Here is a 20630-nt window from a genome sequence, read left to right as displayed (position 1 = left end):
CGTGTGACTATGTAGGCAGCTTTAGAAGCCCAAAGACATTGTAAGAGTCCAGATATTCATCCAAGGTACTGATTTGCATGTTTTTCAAATGTTGGGGTAAAGCAGGCTCTAAAAAGGTCTGGCACTGAATAAGTTCAGATTTTAAGAACACAGGTTCCGACATTTGCACCGTTTCTCAGTGCAGTTGGCATTGAACATTCAAAGTCTGTAGGATGGCATTACTGGCCCGTCGGGCTGGGCCATCATGTCTCGAGAGTGCATCGCCATACAAGTCGTGGATTGTTGCGGCATGATAAATCACCCTATCACGTGGTGTATTTGTACCAAATCACAAATTTGAGCTCAAAACAGGCTTTTGTGCTCCAAATGTCCTCGTAGGTGCTTGTGATTGTGGCATCGTACTTTTTGTGCTTTCATATTGCGATCAGAATTTCGTTGGCCAGTCTAAAGTCAAGTAAGACATTTGCAAGCATCTGCGCTGAAAGCGATGACCAACAGCAAATGCAAAAATGATGATTTTCCGATGACTACACCAAATGGTCGTCCCTTCATGGTAGTGCGTTTTCTGCACTGCCTGTCTTCAAATGTTTCTCCAAAAACAATTCATCGAGTGATTGAAAAAATAATTGATAGTCATGGATTTCCAGAGTAATTTCTGGTTGCCGCCCGAGATGGAAAGAAGAAAATGTTGCATAAATGAATCTACAAAAATACAGATGAATTGATTAGGAATGAATCGGTAGGTGCCTACCCAAGATGGGAAAAGGTTTTTCTTCCATCAAGCAATTTAAACAAATAATATTAAATTGTACCAGCCCTACATGGAATTGGGAAAGAGATTTTTTTCCCCCAATCCAATTTGACGATTAGTAAAAAAAATACATATATATATATTTTTCAATAAATTATAAATAAATTATGAAAAATATTGCAGCCCTGGATGGAAATTAAAGTGTTTCTTTTTGTCTGATTCATTGATTAATTCCTCCCCCCCCCCCCCAAAATGCAATTCTAATCTTAACTTGAGTGTGTGCGGTGTTTGTTGACTTCCTGTTGGTGCAGCCCTTCCTCTTCCTCCTCTCACTTGCTCGCTCTCTCTTTTCTGTCCTCTCTGGTCTTACCGTCTTTTGGTCTTCCTGTCCGGACGCACCTCCCTCTTTTTCCTGGTGTAATCCCTCGCTCCTCCTCCTCCTCCTCCTCCCTCCTCCCTCCTCCCTCCTGGCAGCGAGCTTGTGTGGTTGTCATCAGGCTGCTTATGTAAGAGCCAGAGAAGGCAAAGCTTTGCTCCCGCATCGTCCCGCATTGGTCCTCTCCCTATCCTCTCTCCTTCCTTTTGCTGTCTTGCGTCTCGCGGTGGCTGCGGCTGATTTTGGCAGGGAGACAGCGAGGGACGGATGGTCGTACACGGGGAGGGCGCTGCCCCTCCGCCGCACAGGTGAGCCCACGGCGCAGCTTGTTTGACGACGCAGGGGCTTTGATTGGGATGATTTGGGCCGGACGCCTTTGAGCGCGCCAGCTAATTGGGGCTTGTTCGTTGGTTACCAGTGTTTTGGAATGGGTAGCAAATGTAGTCAAAATGGCTGCCACCATCATCATCACGTCATTGATATTCTTTGATGAGTCAGCATTTTTGTATCGATCAGGGTGACTTCTTTTTGCCGAGCGGCAGTCATGGAAGGAAAGGATAGCAGTGAAAGTCCCCTTGTTGCCGCGGCGACGCATGGTGTGCGCCTATTAGCGGCGCTCAGGCCACCCGCTATGTTTGGATCTTTGATTTGGAAGACGTCAGCGAGATGCCACTCTTAGCCTTGGGAGCTAATCCCAGATTGAAGGTGATGTCACACACTGTGACGCCGTGCGGCCGCAGGGACGGCGGCGCACCGTTCTACTCGGCTTCATATAAACATGCGTACACAGCGACTGCCCCCCCCCCCTCCAAACCCCCTTACCTTCCTAGTCTCCCCCATGATGAGTTCATCTTTGAGAGAATTATCCTCCCTAGGCATGTCTTTTGCATTCATTTAGTGCATGGGAAATTATGTGTTGATATATTCTATCCCTTTATTTCACACGATAGGTTTAAAAATGGTTGGCGTTGAATGAGTTTAACACTCTTAGAATAATCCAGACATTCAAACACGTGTGAGAGAGTGCTAGAGCAATGGTTAGACAAAAAGATTGTACAAGCAGCGCACCGATCACTCTGTGTATACTTGTCAACAAATCGCGATGCTTCCAAAATGGCAATTTAAACTTCTCATCTGACACCGTCCATCAATCCTCCTGGCCAAAGATGAACCCTTTGAATCAATGACGATTCAGTTCCCGCTTTGGCCCCAAACGGCCGTCGGAAAATCCGCCAACGAGGTCTGCTGTTGTGAGGCCCATTAACAAACAATTTGTTCCAATTTAGTGGCGCACGTGTGTATTTAATGCTTGGCTGGTGGGGGCACAAGAGGAGTAGCTTTAGCTTGCAGCAGGAAGCAAACGAGAACACAAGAATCCAATGCTAATCGCTAAGCTAATAGTGTGGGCCAAACAACAGCAAAAGTGCTTACGTGTACAGTACACGTTTCGCACAAGCCAGTCTGCAAGCAGCTTGGAATTTAGAAGTGTCTTCAGTAGGGACGTAAAAATGTATCGAAAATCGATATAATACCCATACAAATACTCAAAATATGCGTCAATGTAAAAAAAATAAATAAATAAAAAACGAATCGATTCGCAACGCCATGTTAACAATAGCCGCCTCTCGTGTCTTGCCTGCTGCGACGCATAATCGCACGTGCGCAGTAGTGGTAAATCCGGGTCACATGCGATGGAAACAAGCATTGTGGCTTATGGTGTCATGGCTACTCGAGTAACAACAGAATCCTAAAGTCTGGGCGTAGTTCACAAAATTGAATTAAACCAATGTAAATCTCCCTTTCAACGAAACTGTTCTGCCAACGCGACAAGGCGCTTCTAACTCCAACCTATATTATTTCAGCCATGTATTTGCGTTTTGTCAAGCCCAGAGTGTTGCACAATGATAGGGCTCCAAATACCATTTTTGCTTACAAATCAACTGACTTTTGCTTTTTTTGGGGATTAAAAACCAGCAAGGGTGTTCTCCATCGAGTGTTGCACTGGGCAAGTGGAAGTTGTTGCTTGATTGCCAAGGACAGCGCTGCCTCCCTAACTGGCGCGGCGTCCTTTCATTGGTAAAAAGATGTTCATGTTCTCATGGGATGATGCAATGTTCACATTGTCACATTTGGCAGTGGATAATCCACATAGTGAATATTGCCCTGAAGCTTGATTGGTTGGGAGATTGGAAATGGAACGGTGAATCTGCGACGGGCGAATGCGCGGGAGGCCGAAGGGCGGCGACGACAACGAGCAACACATGCTGGTGAAGACCCTAATCCAATTGTATTCAGATGTTGTCCCTCCAAATTGTCCAAATGTTCTGATTGCTCTGCATTAGGCTGGCAACACATTCATCCATTCATTGACTGTCAAATTAACTGGCAATGTTTTCATTGTGTCCAGACCTTGTTGAACATAAAATTGACCACCAAATCTTCAATCTATTTCAGCCTCTCAGTCAATTGTTTTCCTCTGTGAAAGCAGACAGATTTAGCTTTGTGCTTTTCCAAAGTAAGGCATTTTCAATCATCTGCTTTGCAACAATGTTGTTTTTTTATTTCCATTTTTTTAGTTATTTTTTTGCTGGCCCCGCCCTGGTTTAACGCCGCCGCTTCATATTGACCAATCGGCGGGCGGCCGCGACAGATCAGCTCCTCGTGGGCAAATGTCGCCTTTGCTTCTGGAGCGCTTTCGCGCTTGCGAGCGGTCGGACGTCGTGCGGGATGACTCTGCGCGCCACGCCTTCGCAACCCGAGGACGCAGAGCCGGCGCTCGTCGTTGTCGTCGTTTGTGTGTGTGCGTGCTGTCCTTGCGTGCGCGTAACCTGTGCGGTACTTGTTTCCCAGCAGGGCTATGTCCTCGGCAGCCACCACGCCTCCATCCGTGGACAAAGTGGACGGATTTTCCCGCAAGTCTGTCAGGAAGGCCAAGCAGAAGCGCTCGCAGAGCTCGTCCCAGTTCCGCTCTCAGGGCAAACCCATCGAGCTCACGCCGTTGCCGTTGCTCAAAGGTAAGCCGCCGACGCCAATTTGGCGCGTTGGCTGCCAAGAGCAGCACATGAATCGGCCTCCATCGCCTCGCACTTAGGTCAGGTTCGCACCGTAGGTCTTTTTTTTGTTTGTTCTCCCCCCCCTCAAAATCCGATTAAAATTTTTTTTTTATCCCTGTATGCGTTCATATTACATTACAAATGCAACCTCGGTCTTGTCCGCTGTATGAACACATGCGTTGCCAAAGTGACCCGCATGGGTAGAAGAAGAGATGTCGTCACTCCCGACGTTGTGTTTGCAGAAGTAAATATGGTCCAGCATGTCGGCGTAGTCATACAGTGAAGCGATTAGGTAGGAGGTAGAAATAAATACAGCATTTGGGGGAAATTATGAGGCGAGGCTTTAATATCTCATTTCATGGAGACATCACTAACGATGACGTCACGTCACGTCACGTGAACCGTGGCTGAATACTATCACCATAAATGTCCACTTTATGCTTCATGTTTCAAGTGGGATTAAATTAAAGTAAAATATAAAGTCACTCAAAACAATTTCGCGGATTCAATCCCCCTTCTGACAGCACTGTCGCTCCACCATTTTGGTCTCCGGATGACGTCAACGTCGGAGATATGCGACCTGGCCGTTCAGACCGCGGTCGCATTGTAAAAAAATCGTATACGTAACCGTTTTAGGGCCACATATGAAAGCGACCCAGGTCGGATTTGAAAAAAAAAAAAAAAATCGGATTTGATCCGTTCAGACTGTCATAAAAAATCAGACACAGGTCACATATGGGCAAAAAATCCCATCTGGGTCGCATTTGCCTGCGGTGTGAACCTAGCCCTAGACAAGCCGGCGACGCAACTACTGTAACGATGCTCTTGATCATCGCTGAACGTGATGTGATGGGCTACTAAACAACATTTTCAACGGTTCACCATTATCCAAGTGGCCCCCGGCCGTCTTTCCTCGAGGGTCTAAAAATCCAGCTCGCCATCACATCACATCACTTGCTCACGTTTGACTGCTGTCTTGCTACATTCAAGCTCAAATAAGAGCCAGCAAAAGTGTGGCTAGCCATGTGTTCATCAAAGACAAAGCAAGAGTGGTCACAGAACAAAAGTAGCGCCCCCAAAATGCATGAAAAGAAGACTTGCACTGAATTATTTTCCAAAACAAACTATGCATTTGTTGCCCAGGACAATGAAATGGGTGTTCTCTCTCTCTATAACTATTCCTGATGCCGTATGAAGTTAGGATGTCTTGACAATGTCACTCTGGCAGTCTTTCCAATGATCAGCCGCCCCAAAAAGTGCAGGGCTCGCTCATATCGTAGAAGGTACGACACGGCACGGCACAGCCCGAGATGGGAAGGGAACCTGCAGCAGCGCGTCACGCCGCAAAGTGGCTGCGTGTGTGTGCGCGGGCTGCCGCTGCCAGCTGAACAATCCGTCGTTACAGTAGCTCCTGCAAGCAAACGCTCAAGATTCGAATACTCAACAAGACGCCTTTCTCCTTGCGGAACCCCATGGGGCGCACCGATCGACGGGGCGCAGATCGTGTGCTTCGTGTGGTGTGGGGGCCGGCTGACCGGCGAATCCCTTCAAATAAAAAGTGATCTCACCTACCTCCGCAGAAGTCTGAAAAAGTCAGCCACCGTCCTCTGCTGCTGTCAGATGACCAATCGGATTTTTGACTTTGGATTTGGGACTACTTGGTGTTTCACGGGTGTTGCGCAATCTTCTACGATTAATCCATGAAGGCCTAAAGCGCCTGGCTCAATATCTCCCAAAAACCTATGGTCATCTTTGGAATTACCCTCGAAAACCTGTTTTCCCACAAATTCAACAACTACAAAATAATGAATATCTCAGCCCCTGTAGCAGACAGAAACATCATTCAAAAAGAATTTGAGAACTTAGACATGAGGCTTTCACACAGGCTCTGTTTATTCATCTTTACTGTTTCAATCGAAGACGTAAAAATAAAGTGTGAGTGCAAGAGAAGCACAAATTTTTAATTGAAAAAAAAAAAAATCAAGTGGTAATTACCATCCTCTTTTTTTGTTGCAAAGACGTCGATATTGCCATTGTCTACCAACATATATCTGAACCATATCACGTTCTACTGGTTCAAAGTCCACAAGCGCGTCGTTTATATCACTGCCGTTACTCATTTAAGAGCTCCCGCGACCACGGCCTCCGCCGTTACAACTCGAAAGATTTCTGGAACATCCTCCGCGGGCTTACGACACCGTCACACGCATATTCTGATGCATTTCATTGGTTAAGAGACCGAGAATGAAATAATACCTAGAAAATGACGTATATGCTCTCACGGCTTCTAGGGGAGTAAGATGCAACAGGGCTCCCGGCTCTCGTGGTAGAAACGCGGCGATGCGCTCCCGTCCGTAATGGGATAAACCAGATGTATGCTGACAATTAGGAATAAAAAAAATTGGGATGGGCAGTTCCGGCTTTTTAAAGATTCTGGATCTGCAAAAAAATTGGGATGGGCAGTTCCGTCTTTTTAAAGATTCTGGATCGGCAATCGGGCAGAACCCTAACCTAACCTACTTGTGATTGGTGCGCCCCTGACTGTTTGGAACGCCATTTCCGCTCGCGGTCGCCACCCAATCACGACGGCTCAAGCCAGCCAATGACAAGCATCCGATGGCGGAAGGTAAGGAAGGCGCCATCGCAATTTGACGGATTTAGAGGCCAAAAATTGGTGGCGTGCATTATTTGGCGCTGTTGTGGATGAAAAATGAGCGCCATGTTGTACTTGCTGAGCTCACGCGGAAGCAAGCCAGCGCAAGAGAGCAATGCTCCACCTTTTGTAGTGCCTTGAGCAACTGGGTCATACAGCGCTTGCCTCCTCTTGTGTCAAGCACGTTATGCCACCTACAGGACTGCGGTGTCATTAGCGCCGTCATGTCAGAAGAGCCGCTTAGCTAGTGTGCGGCCAGGCTGAACTTGGGCTTGGCAAAGGTGTGCCTTGGGCCGGCCCACTGTTGCCGCTCGCTCCTGTCGCAGCAGCAGCAGCAGCAGCAGCTTGTTCTTGACGAGGAGCAGGGTGCAGTTTCCCGGAGGGAGGCGCAAGGCCACCAGATGAGTCATGCCGCCGGCTGGCTACCAACAGTCCAAAGTCTCCTCGCCAGCAGCGGGGAAATGACATCAAATGGTGGCACTCAACCTCACGGAAAGATGTTTGCAGTCATTTGTTGCCTTTGTGCCACCGTCGAAGACGCTTGCGACGGCGGCGCTCGCTGCCCTCGTTGCCTGGTCGCCATGGCAACAGAGCATGAAGACCCTCTTACCGAATCGACGACATCTCATTTACATTCCCGCTATACGTGCACATTTTCGATCAAGCGTTTGCCAGTATTGATGCCGATCATTTAGCACTGCTAAGAGCAAATAAATTGAAGACTAAATGCAAAGCTGTGCCTTTGCGCAACATTTGTTTATTTATTTGTTCATTCACTCGGACGTCATGCGGCCCTCTTTATAGACGGCAAACCGGTTGCAGCCGAGCACGGGCGCACTACGCACTCAACGTTTGCCTCGATGACTTCCAGATGTCGTGCCGACTCCGTTTTGTTCCATCAATATATTGATACGCGCTCGGACTCTGTGATGAATCCGTCGGCTTTTCGAGCCCATTTTGGGCGGTGCCCAAGCAGACTCCCAGCAACCGTAAAATGTTTTGATTTTTTCCTCAATGTGCTTTGTCGTACGTAAAAGGGAGCGGCCTCAAAAGTGCTTGTTATTTTGCTAGTCGACTAATTACCAACAGTAGACGACTAATGGCATCACATCGCGGCGCATGGCACCAGCGAGCAGCGGCTCTTGCACTAAACATCGTTTGCGCACAGCTTGACCTCTTGGCGCCGCTGAGAGCAATAAAGACAATTAGATAAGAGTACGGCCGTTCAACTTGGATGAAACTTTGCCGCTTCTTGCAGCATTCCTGACGTGCAAAGAAAACATTTGTATTGCTTTCTGATTTTCTTTTTATTGAACCTTTATCCAAAATGTTTTTTCTTTCATTAGTAGGAACAATTTAAACGTAGTAAATTGATCTCCAAACTGAAAGGCAGAAAAGTAATCCTTCAAGAATAGGACGAATACAATTGTACTTTTTTTTTGTGTACTATGTTGCACCCAACTGGGTTTTATGCCTTCTTGCTGTGTGTTGTGCTCCCATCTCCAAGTTGACAAAGGCGACACTCTGCTTGTGCTCCCCAGTGTGGGAATGGGAATGGGGAGCGCATGCGCTCTTCTTGTTTGCCCTCATCCGCCAGCACACACAAACTGTGACACCCCCCCCCGCCCCCAAAAATACGTCTGATCTTAGAATCACCCCTGCCCGGCAGTTAGTCGCTGCTCTTCTGAAGACATGTGTCCTCTTTTTCTTTGGTGAAGTTCCTTTGCCGCCCCACCTCCATCCGAGCACGCCGGTGCGGAAGTAAGGAAGGACGAGGCTGTTTTCGCCGGCCCGACTTGGCTTGGCTTGGCGTCTGCGTGGCTGTTTGAGCTTCCTGGTCATCAGGTTCAAAAGGAGGCCCTCAAAAATAGCCGCAGTATGTGCAAGGCCGGCCGCACTCCCGTTCGACTGCCTAAGCCCACCCGCCAGCCTCGTCTTGCCCCGCCCCAGGAGAAACCCGAGCCACGGGGTGTCCCTTTACATTTTCCCAGCAGCCACACTTGCTCCAAACAAGCCCCGAGAGGCGCGGCGCCAAACTTGGCGTCCACGTGTTGGCGGCCACGCTTGCGATTCCCCGAGGCAGAGGGAGCGGCGGTGTCGGGGCTCCAGGTGGGTGTCGGTGGTCGTTCACATTCGGCCCGTCGTCGCCCCTAAGCAAGCACACGCATTGGACCAATCAATCATCTATCCAAGAAGAAGAGCAAGAACAAGAAGAAATCTGCTTGGCTTTCTTCTCCCGACGCGATTGGCCGAGTGACGTTAGGCGTGCTTGTCATTTCCGTTGGCCTCCTGGTGGTTGGCGGGCGGGCGGACTAACTGCAGGTTGAGAAAATGGACTTCACCAGGGCCATTAGACGTTTTTTTTCCATTTGGGAGCAGTTGAGAAAAGGGGGATTTGGTTTCATTTTGTGTTGACAAAAGTACTGTTAAATTGGGAGATAGTTTTGGAGAAAAGTTGATTTGTGGCGAAGAAGTCATCAGTCATTGAATTGCAGAGTGTCATGTCTTTGTATCAAATTGACTCGCATCGTCTTGTCTTGATGAAATTGTGCCGACTTGCATTGCAATGGAATAGAGCTGCACAAAATACCGATAATCGCAAAGACATGCAATCATTTTCTTCTGGAATTGTCTGTTAGTTACTCCTCACGTTGCTCACCGTCGGGACCGAGCGAACGCCTCGGCAATCACTTCACTCACTGCGTTACTCCAAATCGCCATCAGAAATCTTCCTTCCTTACTCACCGATCGCTCCGTCAGGATTTTCTGAACTGTCTAGGTCCACAAGCCCCGGCGGGCGATCCCAGCCGACTCCGCGTCGGTCCGCTCGCGAGTCAAGCGCGTCCACTTGACGTCAACCTTGTCGCACTTGGCGGCGTCATAATGTCCCGGCCCGCTTCCCTTTGTTTGGAGCGCTCGGGCGGCGTACGTACACGCGCGACGCCCCCCCAAAGTCACCTTCACGCCACCGGGCTCCACTCCGCGCTTGTAACCTGACCGAGGTCCGCGCGCTTGAGACACGGGAAATCCCCGCCACTCAAAAAGCTGTGTGGGGCCTGGGGTGGGGGGTGGGATGGGGTGATTTGAAGCCTTTTCGGGTGACGGCCCAAGCCCTGATTTTTAAAAATCCCATGTGAAATTCTTCCTGGTATACAGAAAATAGTGGCGCGCGTAGACTTGGTAGCAAACAAGTCTGCGGTTGTGTGCCGGCCGCTTGAAAAAATACCCGCACTCCCCACTATGTCGCTCGAGTGACTGAATGAAATTCATAATTGGCCATGAAGTAGACAAGCGTGTTGTCTTGGTGGCCAAAATGCATGCGAGTGGGCCCGCGTTTGGGTCAGCGGGTCGTCGAGGCAGCCGCTTCAAACAAGAAATGGATTAGAGAGATTGTGATTGGACCAACAATGGAGAAACGCCTTACTGCGGATGAACCAGTGCAGCCTGTTGTTGCGCGTTGCCGCAGCACTTGACGAACCAATGTCGAACCAATAACGGAGTTATCGACAATGACTGCAACGGATGAACTGTTTGGATCACGGAAGAATGCTTTGTTTCCCACGAAATGCTCCCATTGTCGCCTCTCGATCGACACTGCCGCGTTTACTCGAGTCCTTCCTGAAAGCAGGCTGTTGGCGCGAAGGCGGCGGAATAAGCATCATCAAGCATAATATTGCTGCCTCACATTTATATGGCGCTTTTCTGGACAAGACGTTTGCAAACGTCTCTCTTGGCTTTGGAAAGCAAGAATCCACATTGCCAAAAGCCCATCGACAACTTCGAAAGCGCTTCCTTTCAGTGTGGACTAATTCACATCCTCAAATGTCAAAAATGGTATCATTTTACAAAGGAGATACATGTAAGCGTCAGTCAAATCCTACTGAAAAGGGGGGCGGGGGTGTATCGACTTTGTAGATGAGAAAGTGCTGTTCCAGGTTGCTCCAAAACTGATTGACAGGATTGAAATTGAATGCTGGTTTCATTGTAAAAAAACCAAAAAATCATGAAATGAATTTGAATGTTCCCGATGAGTGAAAAAGGGAGCATGGCGACAAGAGTAGGGGCCCACGGGAACCCCGCTAGTGGACACAAACGATCCCCACACCTCGTATGCATCCATTGTATGGCGCTCTGAGAACAGACGTGACGCTTTCAAAGACGTCTCAGTGGTACCGTCCGTATTTGAGGCATGGCTGGAAATGGCGCCGCCCGCCCGCCAACAAGGGCAGCTTGGCCAAGACGATGAGAGCGGCTGAGCAAAGGCGTTGAACGTATGTGATGGTGTTGTGCTACGCAGACGTGCCGGCCCCGGAGCAGCCGGAGCTGTTCCTCAAGAAGCTGCAGCAGTGCTGCACCGTCTTCGACTTCATGGACACGCTGTCGGACCTGAAAATGAAGGAGTACAAGCGCTCCACGCTCAACGAGCTGGTGGACTACGTCACCGTCAGCCGCGGCTACCTGACCGAGCAGGCCTATCCCGAGGTGGTCAAAATGGTGAGCCGCCGCCGCCGACGACGACCTTGCCGGGCCGGGCCGGGCCGGGCCGGGAGCCTCACGCGAGCCCGCCCTTTTCCTTCAGGTGTCGCACAACATATTCCGGACCCTCCCGCCCAGCGACAGTAACGAGTTTGACCCCGAAGAGGACGAGCCCACGCTCGAGGCGTCCTGGCCTCACTTACAGGTGAGCACTGGCCGCTCCCCCGTTTTGGGCCCTTCTGTCCCGTCGGCGCCATTGATGCCCGCTGTCGTCCGTGTCCTCAGTTGGTATACGAATTCTTCATCCGCTTCTTGGAAAGTCAGGAGTTCCAGCCCAGCATTGCCAAAAAGTACATAGACCAGAAGTTTGTCCTGCAGGTGAGCCCACACTCACGCTCACAAATACACTGTCAGAAAAAAGGTGCAGAATTTGTCGGCTCAAGGGAACATGTCGGGCGGGCCCTTGGCATTTGTAGCGTTTGTCCCCGAGGCGACGTATTCGAGCAAGGCGGCGGCGCTCTCGAGCGGTGACGGCCGACGGCGGCGACGCGATTGGCCTCGGCAACCCCCGACTTGTCATTCCAACACTCACAACCGTTCCGAGCACTTGCACCCCTGAGAGCAAGCGAATGCGCGCGCTGTGCAGCGGAGGGCTCTCTCGACGAGATGGGGGCGGCGCTTCACCTCAGCAAGGAGGAGTTCACCGCTTGGCGCGCCAGTGTCATGACGCCGCAGTTGATTCAGACAAGCATGCGACCAACTATGGCCGACATAAACACCGGGGGCGGAGCTACAGGATGGCCGGGGGAGGCCAAGGCGGCCACCTCCTGTCACTCTGTGGCCACCGCCATAACCAGGGGAAAATGTTGAGGTCTGTCATTCAATGCCATTTCCACATGATGCGGTATTCTTGGATACTCTGCCCCAAGTTTTTTCATCTATGAACTGCTTTTTTGAAGAAGAAATGTGTAATTGCTCCAAATGCAAACTCTAAAATGAACCTTTTTCAAAAACATGCAGGTTCTACCGTCTGCATGAATCAAAATCATGACTTTCACACCAAGTCATTGTTTGTCATAGCATCCGCAGTAAAGCGTTCATGAAGTCAAATGCACACATGTACCAGTCTGGCACACACACACACACACACACTCACAATACTAAGCTAAGTCAGCCATGTTTGGAGCCAGAGCCAACAAAAAGTCGCTCGCACCCTTGGACAGCAAAAATGTCCTCATGCAGTCACCTTTTTTCTGAGAGTGTACAAATCCCTGCGGCAAGCATTCGTCAAGCCTTGAGTCACGTGTGCTTGCTCGCCACAACTGTTGCCGACACTTTGAATGACTTTAAGACCAACCATCTCCTAAGTTGCCTAATGTTTGTCTTTGCCCCCCCCCCCAATCCCATCCTCTCCCCTGCCTCCCGATCCACCCGTCCCCCCCCAACCCCCCTGCGCAGCTCCTGGAGCTGTTCGACAGCGAGGATCCTCGGGAGCGCGACTACCTGAAGACGGTTCTGCATAGAATCTACGGCAAATTCCTGGGACTGAGGGCTTTTATACGAAAACAGATCAATAATATTTTTCTACGGTCAGCGCACGCTTGAGCCTTTTGCCCTTCGGGGCTCTTTTACTTTCAGCCGCTTACGCCAACTTGCATGATGGCTTTCACATGGATTTTCAACTCTTGTCCAAAAGTTGTTTGACAAACCTTGAAACCGACAACATGACAATTGCTCCAAAGATTTTGTGTTGTGACGTTTTTGTTTGTTTTTGTTTTCTCCTGCTGACTGGGAACCTGCTGCAGTTTTGTTTATGAGACGGAGCACTTCAACGGGGTGGCAGAGTTGCTGGAGATCCTGGGCAGGTATGTGGACACACCCCCCAAAGCAAGAACTGTGGGGGAGGAGTGCAGTCCAGTGGAGTGGTTAAAGAAAGTGACTTTGCTTTCTGAAAGGGGAAGTCAACCCAAGCATTTCCCCCCCCCCAGAATGTTCTATGCAGGCCCACTAGTCGAAACCCTGCGTTCGGATTCATGTTGCGTTTGTGGAATAAGAGTTAAGCAGCAAAATCCACCCGAGATTTTAGACATCTCAGGGGGCGGCCATGTTGTCACTTCTGTCAACTGAAAATGGTATCACAGTTGCTCAAATAATGAATGACCAGCTTCAGAAAACCGTTGAGCTGTGAAATGAGCGGCTGAATTTTGCAAAACTTTCTATGTTGGACTGCTAATTAGCAAAGAACGGGAAGGGTCCGGTCCAACTTTTTTTCTGTTTCAAAGGAGCGTCTGTTCCTTCATTTGCTAGATTCATTGCATGTGTTTATCATCGGAAGGAAAAGGCCGTGAAAATGGCCGGCACTCTAGGGCGTTGTCTTTTCTGAAAATGGCGGCCACCGAACAAGGTCAAATGTGTTTTTTTTGTTTTGTTCGGTTTGAATATGCCAGTACGATGTGCATGTTTTGACATTTCTCGAATCAGGAACCTAGCATGAAATAATCAGAATGTGGACTAAGACTTTGTTATTAGTACTAATGAATGCTTGTTGTGTGTGTATGTTGTTGTGTTTTTTTTTTTTTGTGTGTGTGCGCAGTATAATCAATGGTTTCGCTCTGCCGCTGAAGGCGGAGCATAAACAGTTTCTGGTCAAAGTGTTGATCCCGCTCCACACGGTCCGCAGTCTGTCGCTCTTCCACGCACAGGTACTGGCTAATTCCTGGAGCTGACTGCCTTTATTTATGAGGGCGGCGGGCACGATGAATCAGCCTGTGCTTTTCATCTTCCAAGTCAAGCTCTCTCCTTTCTTGTGTGCAGTTGGCGTATTGCATTGTACAGTTCCTAGAGAAAGACCCCACATTAACAGAACCTGTGAGTATGCGCACACACATTAGCGACGTGACAAGCGGCCGCAACTGTTTCTTTTCGCCCAAACATAAGTTGATGGCTATCAGACAATTGACAATAATGTTGATAAGTGCTTTCCAGAGTCAAATCACATGTTTGTAAATGTCTTATTTTGCGGGGGGAAACCCCCCGCAAAGATAAGTCGGCTTTCCCACTCGAGCGAGACCCCGCAAGTGCACCTAACTTGTTAGCCAGCTAATGAGCATGAACGAAAGCGTTAAGCCGGCAGTGTCTCGTCGGCGCTTTTGTGCCAGCTTGCAGACTCTGACGCCGGACTGGAGAGAGCAATTCCCCGAGGCTGCCACGACGCAACGCAGATGGCTTCCAAACGGGACCGAAGGCAAAAAAACAAAAAAGGAAGAAAGAAAAAGGCGGCGGCCCACCCGGGGTCCCGCCACGGGCCAGGGTACGGCGAGTGAGGTTGGCGGTGACGAGGTTGCCGTGGCGCCGGTGTGCCCCCGCTTTGGATCGATGGGCTCGGCGTTCACTCCAGCCAAGACTTTGCGCACGATGGTTGGCTGATGTCGGTCAGCCGGCCTCTTGACCTTTTTGGCCCAACCTTTGCATTCGCTCCTTGGGATTGCTCTTGACTCTTTTCATGTTTGGGTTCGACAATGAACTTAAAGCCAGTTCAACAGTTTACAAGGCTCAACCAAAATCTAATCAGGAACTGTATACAAAGTGATCATCAAAAAGATGTCTCCTGTTGTCCCAAGTGTCAACTTTGACACCCAGGGAGGTGGCAACCGGGCAAACAACTCCTAATTACATTTGAACTCAGCTCAAAGGATGGAGGATGTTTTCATTCCTTTTCCTTCTCTTTTTCCTTTTGGATGTTGGGGTTCTTTTCGTCCGGGCTGCTACTACCTAGTGGCACAAAGCTGTATTGCAACAGCTCTGAGAACACAAGCGGCACCATGGGAACCACTCACTGGCGTGCAGAACAAGAACACCCCGAGAAATCAAATTGGATCTTTCCTTTGGCGGACAACGGTGAGCGGAGTGGCCCGGCTGTTTTTTCACCAGCCAGCGCGGGGCGCACGCTGCCTCTCGCCTCCTTCCGCGTTGCTGTCGGCGGTTGGCCCTCAAACTTGTTGACTGTCTTCACCTCGGGCCGATTTGTTGTTCATTGTGGCTCAAATGCGAAATGGGCTGTCGCTTGTATAGCGCTTTTCTACTTTGGGTACTCAAAGCGCTTCACACTGTGCCTCACCTACTGATCGATGACACAACGTCAGGACCAACTGGGGGTGGCGTAGTATCTTGCTCGAGGATACTTGGGCACGGTCACGATGGCCGAGGATGGAACCCGCAACCTCCGGGTCCTCCGCCACTGGGCCGCGCCGCCCCCATGGCCAAGCTAGGCTGTGACGAGAGAGCTCCGTTTGCGCCGGAACACGTGGTGATGGGCCGCTCTGAACCGGTGGGCAACCCGGGTGCCCTGTGTAGTCCAAAGCCGCTCGTGACGAGGAAAAGCGGTGGCCTTTGATGACGCAATCTCAACGGTCGAATAAATCCGCTAACGTTAGCTTTTGAGTTGAGCCGGTGTGGCCGTTAGCTGCCTCCAAGTTGGCATTGTTTGACTGGCCCGACGATGACGCGACTGAAGGAAGTTGGGCCGAGGCTCAGAGCGGGAGGGCCGCGCCTCCTTTGCGCCACACGATCTTCTTGCCACTCGGCATTTAAGTCGAACGAGACTTTTGGTCTGCACCGTGGGTGGCCATGGAAACGGGCAAGCGTAATCGGTCCCGCTTGCGACGGATTTTCCAGACAGTTATTGCCGATGCGTTCAGCTACTCCCTCTGATAAAATTGTCCAATTTGTTCAGGTCATCCGAGGATTACTCAAGTACTGGCCCAAAACTTGCAGTCAAAAAGAGGTGAGCTGCCGCCGCTGCTGCTTGTCGTCGTCGTCGCTGCTGCTGCTGCTGCTGCTTGAGGCCTTTGCGTGCCCTCGGCAGGTGATGTTTCTGGGCGAGCTGGAGGAGATCCTGGACGTGATCGAGCCCACCCAGTTTGTCAAGATCCAGGAGCCGCTCTTCAAACAGATTTCCAGATGCGTATCCAGCCCGCACTTCCAGGTCTGCCGCCGCCAACGGGGATGTGGACCCTGACGCGCTCGGGGTTGCGATGGCCGTGCTCGCGGTGATGGTGGTGATGATGATGATGATGATGATGATGATGATGATGATGGCGGTGCTCTGCGCAGGTGGCGGAGCGAGCGCTCTACTACTGGAACAACGAGTACATCATGAGCCTGATTGAGGAGAACTCCAGTGTCATCCTGCCCATCATGTTTGCCAGCCTCTACCGCATCTCCAAAGAACACTGGAACCCGTGAGAAAAGCACCCGTCGCCTTTAGCATATTGGCAATGATGTCCGCCAAAAGTTGGGTGGGAGCTGCTCCTTTGTTCTTGAATGCTCGCCGTATCGTCACGAGACTGCTTTCAAATTCTCAGTTCAAGTGTCGCATGGATGCCAGGAAGACGGAAAGCCTTAACTGTCCAAAATGCTTCCTCCTCTTCTACCCTGTGAGCCACCCTAGGCCAGGGGTGTCCCAACTGCGCTCCTCGGGGGGCCGCGACCCTGCATGTTTTGCACGGCGACCTCCTCCAACGCAGCTGATTCCAATCAGGAGCTCCATCCTGATGGTTGAAGGAGGCGAAGCTCTCAAACCTGCAGGATGGCGGCCCTCGAGGACCGCATTTGGGCAGGCTAGGCCGCGTGACAATGTGCCACTCCGCGGTCGGAACCGATTTGAACCCGATAAGTGTGCCAGGGTGCGGGCGGGTCAGAAGATGCCGAGCCATGAGGAACAACGGCCCGGCTCAAGTCACCCACGCAATGGTGTGCCAAAAGGGGCCCAATCTAAGAAAAGTGGCCTCGGCTCCAAGCCGAGCTCAGCAATTCTTTGTCGTTGTCGTGGGCATCCCGAGAATCCCGCCGTGACAATCCTGTGGTGTTCCTCAGGGCTATCGTGGCGCTGGTGTACAACGTGCTGAAGGCCTTCATGGAGATGAACAGTACCTTATTCGACGAACTCACCGCCACGTACAAGTCGGACCGCCAGCGGTAAGAAACACGGCAGTGAGTGGAGTTAGGATGCCAATAGAGATCATCTTCATCGCCCCGATCCCATCGCGCGAACGCAATTCGGATCCGGTCACGTGATCGCAATTGGGGTCCGGCCTTTGCCGACCGCGACGGCAAGGAGGACAAAGTGCTCTCGATTCTGGCTGTGCGCTGACCCCGTTCCGCATGACTGAGCTATATGCCTCTTAAGGCGGCAGCTGTAGTTTGGAGTTGTCACATCACCATTCACCGCTAGATGGCAGATATGTCTGAGTTAGGCCTACACCAGGTCTTAATAAGAATAATCCATTTGATTTCAAGGTCACCGTACAAGCATGGATTAATCAAACAAAATGAGTGAAACCAACAGGAAATAGACCAAAGAGAGCTTTGAAGTATAAATGAAGATAGATTGTAATTGCAGACCAAAGAGAGCTTTGAAGTATAAATGAAGATAGATTGTAATTGCAAAAATGGACGTAGGCCGAATATCCTTTTGTGGATTTGGAATGAAATGCTGGACAAACACAGCTCGGTAATATGCCAACTTTGAGTGAGTCGATTTTTGGGGGAGGGGCAAATACACAAAATGAATTGTTGCATTTAATGTTCGTTTCTTGTTCGGCAGATTTGTGCCCTCCTTGAATGGTCCTTTTGATTCAAGAGTGTGCACATATTTCGTCCATACTTAAAGTAGCATTTTTGTCCTACGTGATGAAGCGCGTGGTCCCATGTGACCCCCCCAGTAGCACTGATGGTGAATGGTGCCCCCCCAGCGTTGAAGTGGCCCATCCCTGCATGAAGTAATTGGCCCAAAAAAAAATCCCATTCTTTGGAAGTAGGCTTTTTATTGTGCTGCTCCGATCAGGAGGGCTCCAAATGTTGCGCCATGAATGACTGCCCCCTAGTGTTGGTGAACCACAGACCCCCGAAAAGGCAAGTGACGTAACGCTGGATGAAATTTCAACTTGTTGTGGCTCCAGGGAGAAGAAGAAGGAGAAGGAGCGTGAGGAGCTGTGGAAGAAGCTGGAGGACTTGGAGCTCAAGCGAGGCCTACGGAGCGATGGCATCATCCCCACTTAACGCCCAACAACACAGCCCAACCCAACACCGCCCCCCAAAATACCCCAAGCCCTCACATCGGCCATGTCCCCCCGAAAGACCCATCCCAACCTCCCCCTTCCCTGGTAAAGTCCGGCCGGCAGCGTCTGCGATTTGGATCGGGAACGCCGCTGGTCTCTTAATTGTTTTTTTTTTTTTCTTATGTTTTTTTTTTTTCTTCTTGTGTTTGTGCGATTACTTTACAATAGATTCAGCATCACGTCTGTTTTCATGCTTTCAACACTGTAAATATTTTTTTTTTCTTTTTCCCTTCAACTGATATTATTGCAAACGGACGGAAAAAAAACTTAACAATAAAAAACAAAGAAAAAATAGAAAATGACTTGTGTGGGTGGGACAAATATTTGGACGTTTCTTCTGTTTCGCACACTTTGCGGCATCTGACCTGCCACAATTCTTTTTATTTTCGCCCCAATGGTGTCACGTCTCAATCTTCCGCCTTTGCCTTTTCTTCAACTTGTAATTCCAAGAAAGCACCTGTGCGATTGTACCTCGGAAACGGGCTGTACTAGAAAACCCTGCGTTGTGCTTTGGCGAGCAAGCGTCGTTATGGAGGCATCTGCACTCGACGCTTAGAAATGACGATGAAAATAATCACGTGTTGCTAAGCGACGAGACAAATCTTTTGGCGCCACTGATAATCTTTGACGACCCGGTCCAAGTTTGGAATGACAGATGCGAGTCGCCAGTGGCTGCCTTGGTGTGAGGAAATTTGGCTAGCGGCTAGCTAGTGTTGTCTTCCGGGTCTTCCGCGCGCTTGTCACCTAGGTCGCCTCCTTGCCGCTTGGTGTCAGTCTGGTACCGATGCCCGCCTGCAGTGGTCCAATGAGAGCGCTTGGCAGCCTTATGTTAGTAATCTTTGCGAAAGTACTGCAGGATTGATTGGGATGCCGAATGTACTTTGCGTCACCTCGTCGATTTGTAAACAATCACAGACGAGCTTTGTCGTCTTTTCGGTGTCAGCAGACGCGAGACGGGAGGGTCGTTGATCATCCAATCATAGCCAGGAGAATGGGCAGCATACAATCAACCCTTTTGATTGCGGGGCGGGATTAGGGAGCCCAAGTAGATGACTTGATGTCACAATATTGGATTTAAGTGAAATCCAACTGAAGCGGATTGGACAAATGTGCCGCGGATGTGCGCCACTCCCCAAATGTTCCATCAAAAACACTGCGCGTAAATGTAGTCCAACAAAGCAACTGCGTACGTTGTATCGAAATACGTCTCAATAATGTCCTTGAAAGTGAAACACAACTCAAACGTAATGGTTGAAAACAAGTTCAAGATCATGGTAAAATTAAGCGCGGTTGCAACATTTACTTCTGTGATTTTGTTGCCTACCACTAGAGGGAGCCCGCGTACCGCCAGTCACAAGACAGTACATGTTTCCAAATTAGCCCTGTAGAAAATGGGCCAACGTAAATTGATTTTATTACTTTGTGAAAATATGAATGATTGTTTCAACATAGTTGTCGATTCATTAATTGTGGCACGACCAATTTGGCTAGTTGGTGAACAAGTGAGGTTTGATTGTATTGGTGAACACTTTAGTCGTATTAACCTCTTTTCCAATTTTGCTCCCTTTTTTCATCTCACTCTTCATCTCATGGGATGAAGTTTGCTTTCATCACTTGTTATTTTGTTTTTAGGTGGGCGTTTAGCCAGGAAGATGGGGCGGGGGGCATCCTGTTGCAGGCGGAGGGTCTCAAATGGGTCGGCGGGGGGGGGGCATCCCGTTGCAAGGGGAGGGTCTCAAATGGGTGGGTGGGGGTCGTGTCCTAGGTGCAGACGGGGTTTGTTGACATTGGCCCCTACCTCCTGGCAGGAACGACACCAGCTCTTGGGCGGTCCAAAATGATTTACAATTTCTGAAGTGACAAAAAAGAAAGAAGCGTTGCAGAAATACAAATGTTTAATTATTTAAAAAACAGAAAAAGTGATATTAAATGAAATCTGCTGTGAGAAAGCCCATATGATGACGTCACTCCTTTCTTTGTCTGTGTGCGTGCCCGTACAAGTTTGAAATGAATTTCTTTGACATTTATGATTTTCACCAGCAAAACATTTTCCACCTCCAGGGAATGAATTCTATTATTTTGTAATTATTTGCAAATTTTGGACCTTTCATGTTTTTTTCTAGACATTTCATCCTGAATTTTGAATTTAGGGTCCAGTTTCTCGTCTTGAATATCGGCGATTTTTTTTTTTTTTTTAATCCGC

At 49.6% G+C, this 20630-nt stretch overlaps 1 protein-coding gene across 2 annotated transcripts; it reads left to right on the top strand.

The window, feature by feature from the left end:
• Window positions 1–1008: 1008 nt before the first annotated feature.
• ppp2r5eb (protein phosphatase 2, regulatory subunit B', epsilon isoform b) lies at window positions 1009–18729 on the top strand. Of its 2 annotated transcripts, none has more exons than XM_086048761.1 (14): window positions 1009–1435; window positions 3981–4141; window positions 11131–11327; window positions 11413–11514; window positions 11595–11687; window positions 12768–12898; window positions 13115–13174; window positions 13903–14011; window positions 14124–14177; window positions 16042–16092; window positions 16174–16293; window positions 16422–16549; window positions 17184–17285; window positions 18269–18729. In XM_086048761.1, the coding sequence occupies exons 1-14, from the start codon at window positions 1395–1397 to the stop codon at window positions 18366–18368; spliced, it is 1449 nt and encodes a 482-aa protein (XP_085904887.1). In that variant the 5' UTR covers window positions 1009–1394; the 3' UTR covers window positions 18369–18729. The 2 variants fall into 2 exon arrangements, with proteins under 2 accessions (XP_085904887.1, XP_085904886.1); XM_086048760.1 differs by having other exon boundaries at window positions 1010–1435; window positions 3978–4141.
• Window positions 18730–20630: the final 1901 nt, after the last annotated feature.

Source organism: Filicampus tigris, chromosome 13 (assembly GCF_054856515.1).
Source record: "Filicampus tigris isolate MCC_2025a chromosome 13, RoL_Ftig_1.0, whole genome shotgun sequence".
Taxonomy (NCBI): domain Eukaryota; kingdom Metazoa; phylum Chordata; class Actinopteri; order Syngnathiformes; family Syngnathidae; genus Filicampus; species Filicampus tigris.
This window is presented reverse-complemented; position numbering and strand designations above follow the sequence as displayed.